General features: G+C 40.3%; 2 protein-coding genes across 5 annotated transcripts in view; both read right to left on the reverse strand.

The window, feature by feature from the left end:
- Positions 1-82, reverse strand: part of LOC125038943 (MOB kinase activator-like 1) — a 25,532-nt gene extending 25,450 nt beyond the window's left edge. For both annotated transcript variants that reach the window (XM_047632634.1, XM_047632633.1), the window contains exon 1: positions 1-82. This exon is cut by the window's left edge and continues 104 nt beyond it. The gene's annotated coding sequence lies outside the window, so the exon portion shown is untranslated.
- Positions 83-325: 243 nt separating this feature from the next.
- LOC125038898 (heterogeneous nuclear ribonucleoprotein H3-like) lies at positions 326-8,411 on the reverse strand. Of its 3 annotated transcripts, none has more exons than XM_047632535.1 (11): positions 8,221-8,411; positions 6,347-6,451; positions 6,047-6,205; positions 5,536-5,679; positions 4,831-4,969; positions 3,031-3,203; positions 2,768-2,889; positions 2,554-2,661; positions 2,104-2,223; positions 1,756-1,972; positions 326-1,196 (listed from the first exon to the last, which is right to left on the reverse strand). In XM_047632535.1, exons 1-11 carry the CDS (start codon positions 8,231-8,233, stop codon positions 811-813), a joined length of 1,686 nt encoding a protein of 561 aa, XP_047488491.1. In that variant the 5' UTR covers positions 8,234-8,411; the 3' UTR covers positions 326-810. The 3 variants fall into 3 exon arrangements, with proteins under 3 accessions (XP_047488491.1, XP_047488490.1, XP_047488492.1); XM_047632534.1 differs by having other exon boundaries at positions 2,768-2,922; XM_047632536.1 differs by having other exon boundaries at positions 1,175-1,196; positions 1,752-1,972; positions 2,768-2,922; positions 8,221-8,410.
- Between the last annotated feature and the right edge of the window lie 1,589 nt (positions 8,412-10,000).

Genomic DNA, 10,000 nt, shown 5'->3' on the forward strand with positions numbered 1-10,000 from the left:
CCAAACAACGATTAGGTCGGATTTCGCGGATTAAACTCAGCCTGCCATCGTCCGTAGAGATATCCACTATGGCTGCCTTGAGTCGCGGTGCATTGTGGGGCGGCGAGCGATGATAACGCCCCTCCTAGCTCCACCTTTCCAGCTTCCTGCCCCTCCACCTATCTCCTGCTCTCCCTCCCTTCTCTGCGACTACCTTTATCTTGGCCTCTCACAGAATAAGTGCTCCTACATATACCTCTTTATGTCGCTGGTTTATCTCACCAGCAGAGGCGTTATTGCAATTTGGTTGTTTTAAAGTTTGTAGAGGGGGAATGACAGTTTCTTGTAAGGTTTGTAATTTTATTCAGACCTTAAAAATAACCTAAAATTACATTTGTAATTAACCATCGTCCACGGAACAATTTCGAGATCTGCATCAAACCATGTCAATGGAATGTCACACACTTAAGATGAAGTCGGATGCAGTTTTCTTTATAGTCTATCCATCTTACACAGGTTTTAACTGTACTTGCGTGTATTTTTCATAGGTTTCCACAATGTGACAAAGCCACCGTGACTGTATTTATTGAGGTTACACGGTAGTGCTAACAAAAAATACTTAGCATCTTTATTGATATTTTAAACATTATAAATGAAAATTCAAATTTACAAATGACATTCTTTATTAATTACACAATTAAAGTTCACAGTAGTCGTAAGCTCAACTAAAGAAAAATAAACTTCTCAGAAGATTCTTAAGGTACATGTTTTTATTCTTGATTTCATTTATTTTCTCCCTCTCTCTCTCTCTCTCACTTCCCCAATACAGTTTTAGCAAAAGCTGTTGTAGTTGTTGCCGGACATCTGGTCGCTGGGCCCGAAGCCGTTGTTGGAGTTGAAGCCACTGCCGAAGCTGCTACTGCCCATGCCACTGCTGAGTCCGCTGGCCATGCCGCTACCCAGCCTGCTAAGACTGCTAGACATGCTGCCGAGGCCGCCGCTAAGACTGCCGCCCATGCCTCCGCCCATGCCTCCGCCAATTCCTCCACCACCACCTCCTCCTCCTCCTCCTCCTGCACTACCTCCTCCCATCCCCCCGCCCATGCCTCCTCCCATTCCCCCGCCCATTCCACCTCCTATCCCCCCACCCATGCCCCCGCCCATGCCGTCGTCACTGCCGTAGCCGCTTCCCATGCCGTTGCCGAAGCTACTACCACCTGAAAAGAAATGGGTTTGGTTATAGAAAGGGCAGCGTCAGGCACAACTAAAATTATATCACAATCTTTTATTACAAATTTACTTGCTTGTGCGTCACAAATTTGTTGGCTTGCGTTACACGTACGTTGTAACAAAGATTTTCGTACAAGAAATACAGGTAATAACCGAGTCCGTTTTCTCCAATTACAGTAATTAGAGTTTCTGTGAGCCAACCATGCAATCCGAGATTAAATTTAATGACTGCCCCATGGACCCATTTCAGAAATGAAATGAAAATTCTAGAATTTAGCTAGTACACTGACAAGTTTCCCCATTTAAGTAGTTAACCCCATGCACTTACGATAAATTGCTCGTAAACAATTGTAAAACCACCCAATACAGCAAATGATAAAAGGTTTACCCATCCTCCCCATACTGAATAAACATTACAAAAGACAACAATCAAAAGTACTAATATCGTAGTCTCTCACTTCCTTTCTTCCCCCTCCCTCTCATCAGGCATACAAGTTAGTTGGCTGCCCCTACTTACGGTAAATGGTGCGAATTCGACGTACCTACCTCCCCCCATTCGGCTGCCCCCCCCATATCCCCCACCAAACCCGCCGCCCATGTTGCCGCCGCTGAAGTTGCCTCCGCCACCGCCACCGAAGTTTCCGGACCCTGGCCCGCCCATGGGACCTGGGCCTCCCATTGGACCTCCAGGACCGCCCATATTACCGCCGGGCGTTGAGTTTAGAAAAAGTTCAATGTAGCGGTGTTGCATGTTCGCCTTGTCCTGGGAGAGAGTATTTTTTTTTACAACACTAAGATATTAAGTTCGTACAGTAGATGTTCAGGATATTATAGGCAAATTATGGGAAAAACTGTAGATGAAAAACACTAGACTAGTATGTTTATCTATCTTACCTTAGACATAGCTTTGACTGCATCATCATGTGTAGCGAACTCAATGTCTGCTTCTCCTGAGGGCCTGTTCTGGCTGTCCATGATAATATTGATGTTGACTGGGTTCAGTGGTCTGAAGAACTGCAGATATAAAAAAAAAAAAATATATACACATTGAGACCTACATGTGTAATGAACATTTATCAATGTAAAGTACTTAAAACTCGTACTAAGTCAGCAGTAAATGTTAAAATATTTAATGATTACAAGCACCAATATTATCCCTTCCAGCAACTAATATTCCCGCCTTTCAATTACATAACAGTCAGAAAGAGGTATTGCTACCCTTTCTAGGAACAGCAGAAGTGTTCAAGCTCATCGACAGCAAGTGAAGGCATTCATCACAACGGTGTGATGAATGCACTGTAACAATTGAAAATATCCTGTCAAAGAACCTTAGTTCAAACTTACATCAGCAATATCCATCTCTGTTGCACGGAATGGAAGACCTCTCATGTGCACACAGTGGCCTGTACCTCCACTGCTCCAACTGCCACCACGTCCACCTCCAAAATTACCCTGTAAATTAAGTTAATTACCTTCTATTCCAGTTGCTCTAACTATTTCTTTCAACACATTTTAACAGTAAAACACATTTAGAACTGCTCCTATTCTCTTTCCGTACCTTCATACCACCAGGTCCTCCACCTCTTCCACCTCCTCGACCACTCTGCCAACTACTGGGTCCATCATTGTATCCCCCAGAACCACCCCAGCCTGGGCCATCATCATAATCATTGTACCCACCTGAAACAAAGCCATCATTGTCATTGTACCCACCTGAAATAAAAAGGTGACAACCTTAAACTTCCTGTAATTGACAATATTCAAATCTATTCCAAGTATACATTAATTTTTAAGAAAAGGAAAAGCTGCAGGTAAACCTACGTGTTCTTCCACGTCCACCCAGGCTGTATCTGTTCATGCCCCCAAATCTGTCACGAGAGTCATAGGGGGCTGGTCTGTTATTGTAACCCCCCATGGGTCCACCAGGTACTCTCATCTTGGGGCTCATCGCTGCACGCACTTCTCCAAGATTGCTTCTGAAGATCTCGATGTATCTGCAGGGAAACCAATTTTGCTAACCTTCTAAACTTTAATTTGTGTATCTATTATGTGATGTCAATCTCATACTTGGACATATTCAAATTGTACAGTGATTACTAGATTATATATTGCGGTGTTTTGTCCATTTCATAAAACAAAGGCAATGTCTGAATTTGATATAATTTTATGAGGTTTGAAACTTATTGCTAGCTGATGATCCTGTAAATACAAGAGAACTACAACTGACCAGGTTTGACCCAGTCTTAGTAGTACTGGTTGTGTTGAGTTTGGGTCAATTCAATCAAAACAAAAAAGGTAACCATTAAATGTATGTCTTTGTTCTACTGACAACACACCAAATCAATAGGAAGTGAAATATGAATTTCACCTGATACTTCTTTCTTTTAGAGAAACATTATTACTGTCATTCAAGTTATTTCAGTCTATATTTTCATTACTGTAAACAAATTTATAGGTCTAAAAAGCTTACAACCGTTACCAAGACCGTGGATTGTCCGAGTCCCAGGCCCGGCCCCACAAGCCCGCGCCCGTGTCCCGGCCCTGTGTCTCCTCCCGATCCTTCCCGGCCAGCCCAACAGTGGCCCAGCCCGGCCTACCAGCTCCAGCCCAGGCCCACCGCCCGACTGCCCACCGCTCCGGCCTCCTCTGCCTACCTGACTCACCGACAGCCCACCCTCCTACCAGGGGCTATCTGCTCCTCTGCTGCCATCTCCTCCACTTCCAAGTGCCCTTCCAGACTTCTCTTATTACTAACATACATTCAGGCTCAAGAGTAGTTGGGACTTCCTTCACCAAATTGAAGTTCTACTTTAAAGGTAAAGAGACCCATCATGATACTTTTTAAATTTTCTAAATAGAGCTCAAGAAACTTCTTACCTTCATGCATATTAAAGAGAAAAATTAAGAAGAAATTGGAAGTCCCATTTATGGTTAAAACTAAAATACGACAGACCCTTACCCACTAAAAGCTGTCTTTGGGAGTGTTGCTAGGATGTGAACCAGGCTCCCACCCTCGCATCCTCCCTAATCCAGCATGTAAAGTCTTATAGAAACTGGGGTTTGGTTTTTGGGATTAGAGAGTGGCATCTTTTTCCTGGTATTCTTATCTCTTTCATCTAATTGTTAAAAAAATTGGACTCTGGACCAAAAAGCAATCAACATTTACCAAAAAAATAATAAAGGAACTAAGATGCCATTCTCCAAGGGGACATTGGATATTCCTTGCCATCAATGATCTTCTAAGCTTAACTTTTCATGCAAAATCCTTTCTCTTAGAAAGTGATGTTGAGCCTGAGTATCACCCAAGGCAACTGCAAGGAAAACATCCTGGGAAGTGTTACACCCTCCCAATCCTCCCTCCCTTCCTCTCCACCAGCACCAGCTACTTCCCTTTAGGTGCCACAGGGTTGGTTTTGTACAAATTTCATATGCATATTGCCTACAAACTTGAAGTACATATATATGCTTACATAAATAAATGAAACATGAGGTCAACCATCCTCAAAATAAATGAAATAGGTCAAGAATTTGCATATGAAAATTGTCTGCAAACCGCCCACCACCCTTCATGTACTGATAACCTGAGTGCAACACCACTCCTCTTCAGCGTTGCCATCCCACCTGTGAGCTATTTTTTCCTTATGCTTCTCAAGGGCCTTTTCAGCGACCTCTTTGTTAACAAATTGAACGTATGCCTCCCCCGTATGCCGCCCCTGGTAGTCGGTAGGCAGAGCTATCCCGTTCGGAACTATCTCCAACCCTACCCAGCGACATCGAAAGAGAATAATGTTATGAAAATCATGGCTATTATAATATGTGACTTACATTATTTGAATATTTGAGGACCATTTAAGAATTAGAAGATATTTGGTTACTATTTACTATTGGTACTCTATGGACATACATAAAATTCTGGAGGTGCATGAAGACTGTACAATTCTTAAGGAAAAAAAAAAAGTTTACCCACTAATTATGGTTGGCAAACCAAAAATCTTTTTAAACAGTACTTTTCTTTATAACAGTCAAAACAGAATGCCAAGCTAATTTTCCCTTATCCTCAAGTGTTGAAAGTGTCCAGCATTTTTTTTTGTTTGTTTGTTTTTTTGGTTTTACTGTATTTCCATAAGACTAAGAAAATCTAATTAGTTATAACATTTAAGAAAAAGGAGCTTAATTTTTTTCTGCTAGGATATTCATGCACACATATATATAATTATATACATGTGGTTAGAACAATAAAAACAGCTCCTCCTCTTTCACCTCTACGTTAATCAAAGAAAAAAATATACACATATATATATATGTATTTAAGACGGAAACCCTCACCTGAGAAGAACTGTGCAATCTCCTCCTTGGAACAACCAAAAGGCAAACCACGGAGTCTGACACAACCGTCGTCTTCACCACCAGAGCCCCCAAATCCAGCCCTCTTGACGACCCATTCCATTTCGGAGCGCTTCGCCTTAAAAACTGTAGGGCATTTTAACATGGTTATATTAATCCATGACCTGAATTCATTTCCAGTTCTATGAAACATACAGGAACAAATGTATGGGGGGGGGGGGGGGGGGTTGAATGAGAATTGTATCACCCGATTCCAGAGGGAGAGGGAGGGAAAGGGGAAAAAATACAGGATATAAAGCATTAGGAAAAATAAAAAATAAAGGAAAAGGAAAGAAAGAACAAGAAGCACAATTTACATGCTCTTGCATAAGCAATATATTTTCCTTAAAAAGAATTGTGTGAAACATTTCAGGGCCTAACATTTTACTGAGAACAAATTCCAAAACTTCTGCATTTAATATTTTTCAGAGTTATTTGCAAAGATTATTCTTACCTTCAATATATCTACGTCCCATGTGTTGGTTGTGTTTCTTCTCAGCTAGTGCAACATCATCTTCGCTGGCTACTTCAACATAGGCCTCGCCACTTGGACGGCCTTCACGAGAGAGGGTCAGGTGGACGCCTTCACGACCGTTCTTGATGTTTACACCCTCTGCCGAAATGATGCAAGAAATTAGAACTTAACACTGGACAAATAAAAGAACTGAATATGCTAGAAAGGGAAATGAGGTCAGTGATAATTACTGAGAAAGGGGAATTTATTTGTTTTACTTTTTTTTTTTTAAATACTTACCAAAGAACTTGATTATGTCCTCAACAGTTGCGGACCATGGAAGGCCCCGCACCCTCACCACAGTCTCCTCATCACCACCTTCAGTCATGGGGGGCTTCTCTTCTTCTGTAAGAATAAAAATGGCAAGTTTTATCAAACCCTTATAATGTGAAAATTTACTGTAATAATAATGTCAATCATGTTAATAAACCTATATGAAATTCTTACTTTGATTGCATATGACAAAAACAAAACCCATTAGGTTTCAAAAATGGAAGCTTAGGTAGAACCTATACTTTTATAAGGCAGTCAACATGAATTACAATTGGTTTCATACCTATATATCTAGAATAGAAAGAGTCAAGCTCATGAATTTCTAACTATTTGGCAAGTAATAATGTGACACCTGCCACTAGCCAACACATCTATTTCCATAATAGTACACCAAGTATATTCTAGTGATATGGACTTTAGACACCTCTACAATTCATTGTCAGACAAGGGATAACTCCTTACTATCTTCTCATGCTTATACAACTTGCTAAAATAATGCAATGTTTGCACAAAATGCATAATACTGCACCAAAAACAGGATGACCCAAGACAAAGTTAGCTACTTTGTATATATATAAAAAAGGGAAACTACAGCTAAAAATGCCTTTTTAAAAAAATATATTCTAAAATGGGAGCTCAATTCAGTGAAAAATTGATGTGATACTACTGAAGAGTCCAGAGGTTGGTGTGGCTACTTATCACACAAGCTATTTGTGTAGCAAGACTACGAACGGTTGGTTCTTGTAGAGGAAAAATGCCCGACAATTAGGTCTTGTGATTTCATCTGTATACAGCTAATAGGATTAGGAAATAGAAAAACAAAGTCTAAAGATCAGAATTATAAATATAGTAATGTAATAATACTAAATAAGCTTTAATCCATTTCAGGCCTCTTGTAGTTTAAATATCAACCTCATTTCCACACTTCCAACACTAAGTTTGGCAAGAAAACATTGGCATACCTTGACAATTTCATGGCTCCTGTTTCAGGTATTCCCAGAATACATGTAAAAGACATTAATAGGCCACTATGAGACCAGACTAGCTTGAATAAAAACATTGAAAGCAATTACGGAATCTTAATGTATACTGTTAGGCCTATGCCAAAGCACAAATACAAGTAAATCCACAAACTTCATCTTCACATGACCAGGAATCTTTCCCCAAATGTCTAGTTTTATGAATGCTTGAAGAAAGACTGAGTTATCAATTTTAAATATACGGTATACGATATTACAACTTGAATGCCTGCAAAGTAAAGCTATGAAAAAGAGCATCGCCATTTAGCAAAGCATTCAAAGGACCCAAGCATTGTAGGAAAATGTTGTGGTAATAGCCAAGCGCAATGGCGGTGTGCATTCTAAACAAAAATGATACGTATATTATCAACGAATTGGGCGCTTGGACCCTGCGAGCAAGCAAGCACCCTTCGGGGACGCCTTGGACCCCCGTACCTGACGCCACGCGATCAGGTCGAGGGGCCGTAGCAAGCATCGCCCCGGGTTCGGTCAGACGCGAGGGCATGAAAAGGGGGGAATTCGCTCGTGGTTAGAGGAAATCTAACGAGATCCACAACCCCACACAACCGACGCATCGGCATTCCCCAAGCAGGGGACGCTGGGAAACAAACTGCACAAAGAGGGGTCAAGAGAGAGCATCCAGGAGATGAAAATAATGCAGCCAGACAAGCCTCCATGAATTGAGCATGAGAATTCGTTGAAAGGAAGCGGAAATGAGGCGCAGGCCGAGAGGCTGCCTGCCTGGCCACGCGGTCCGGGGGCGAGGGACGCTCCAACATGGCGTCCCTCGCGCCCTTCCCGCCGGCGCTCTGCGCTATTTACCTCCGTTGCCCATCGTATCTCCTGTTGGTTCGCCGCACGACTGTCAAACAAGCTCCAGGTGACGCTCTACACGACGCACGGCTGTCTTCTTGGTATCCAAAGTCAGTGAGTACTCCTGAAGAGGGATGTAGCGGAGGGGAGAAATGGCGCGTGGGTTTCTCCCTGGAGTCGAGCGGCGTCTGAGTGGCTTCGGAGGAACGCGTCACGGAGCGCGTCCGCCGCGGAGCAATACCGTGGAGCGGGATGTTTGAATCGGATAAATTCGATTCCGATCTCTCTGGCTCGTTGTCGACCTTTGAATATTAACTTAATTTGTGGTAATCATCCTAATACTTGTCATTATGTGTGAAAGTATAGTTTAATATGATGGTTTTGTAAACAATCCACAAGAAAGACCTTGAAATTCGTCTGGGTAGTTTTGAGAGTCTGCACGATGGGACCCGCGTTCCTCTCACTGATTAAAGTTGTTTAAACATAAGCCAAGACATTCCAATCAATAGCCCTATTGGCGATTTTTTATTTTATAATCAAACCATTTGGTTTTGTATTATGACTCTCTTTTTTATAATCCTTTATCTTTAGGTTGCAATATTAGCGGAGATAAGAAAGAGTAATTTCGAAATTTGTAACACAACTTTTGAACGTGCGGTAGCTGAGCCCGCGTTCACGATAATGACGATCATTATTTAAATTTGTTTGTGAAATACAGAATAAAAGGCAAAATAAATACACTCAATACGATCTCTTTCATCGTTATTCTTACAAATACATAGCCCTCACAGAAAATAATGAACAGAATACATTGCTTCTAAGCATCCATCACATAATGGTAAACAGAGTGATGCCGGCAGGAAAGATTTGAACCATTACGGCATTTTCGATCGGCAAGAGATATCGATATTTTACAGAACTGATCGCAAAATAAGACAAAAATAAAGATAATACGAGAGGTGATGTGAATGTCGATGTCTGTAATCAGAGATACTATATATTTACAGATGTTGGTGTTCGTAATGAAAACAAATGATGCTGCCAATGAAATGAAACAAGTCATCGTGTGCATTTTAATTTATGTATGTGGGTTATATCATGTAGCACTTTTTGGTCTAATGTTTCAGTTGTGAATACATACAGCATTAACTTATTTTCAAGCCAAGTACAGTACATGCCCATCGAGCATCGATATGTGAAAATGTTCACGAAATTATTGGTAAATTTAAATATATATCAAAAAGACTATTGTGAAAGAAAACGCTTCTAAATAGTTTCAGATTCGTTGATATAATCTAAATAAACTGCTGATATATTATAATAACGTAGGTCTATATGCAAAACTGAATTCTAGAGCCTAATAGGTAACTTAATGTATTCCTACGTATTTATTTCCTTCATTTGATAGAATTATCTATATCTATCTATCTATCTATTTACCTATATATATATATATATATATATATAAATGTGTGTGAGTATATGTGTAAACACACACACACACACACACACATATATATATATATATATATATATATATATATATATACACACACACACATATGTGTGTATGTATATATGTATATATACATATATATACAGTATACATATATAATATATATATAAAAATATGTATATATATGTCTATCTGTATATATATATATATGTGTGTGTGTGTGTGTGTGTGTGTGTGTGAGTGTGTGTGTGTGTGTGTGTGTGTGTGTGTGCGTGTGTCTGTGAGTGTGTGTATGTATGTATATATATATATATATATATATATATATATATA

Source organism: Penaeus chinensis, chromosome 26 (genome assembly GCF_019202785.1).
Source record: "Penaeus chinensis breed Huanghai No. 1 chromosome 26, ASM1920278v2, whole genome shotgun sequence".
Classification (NCBI taxonomy): Eukaryota; Metazoa; Arthropoda; class Malacostraca; order Decapoda; family Penaeidae; genus Penaeus; species Penaeus chinensis.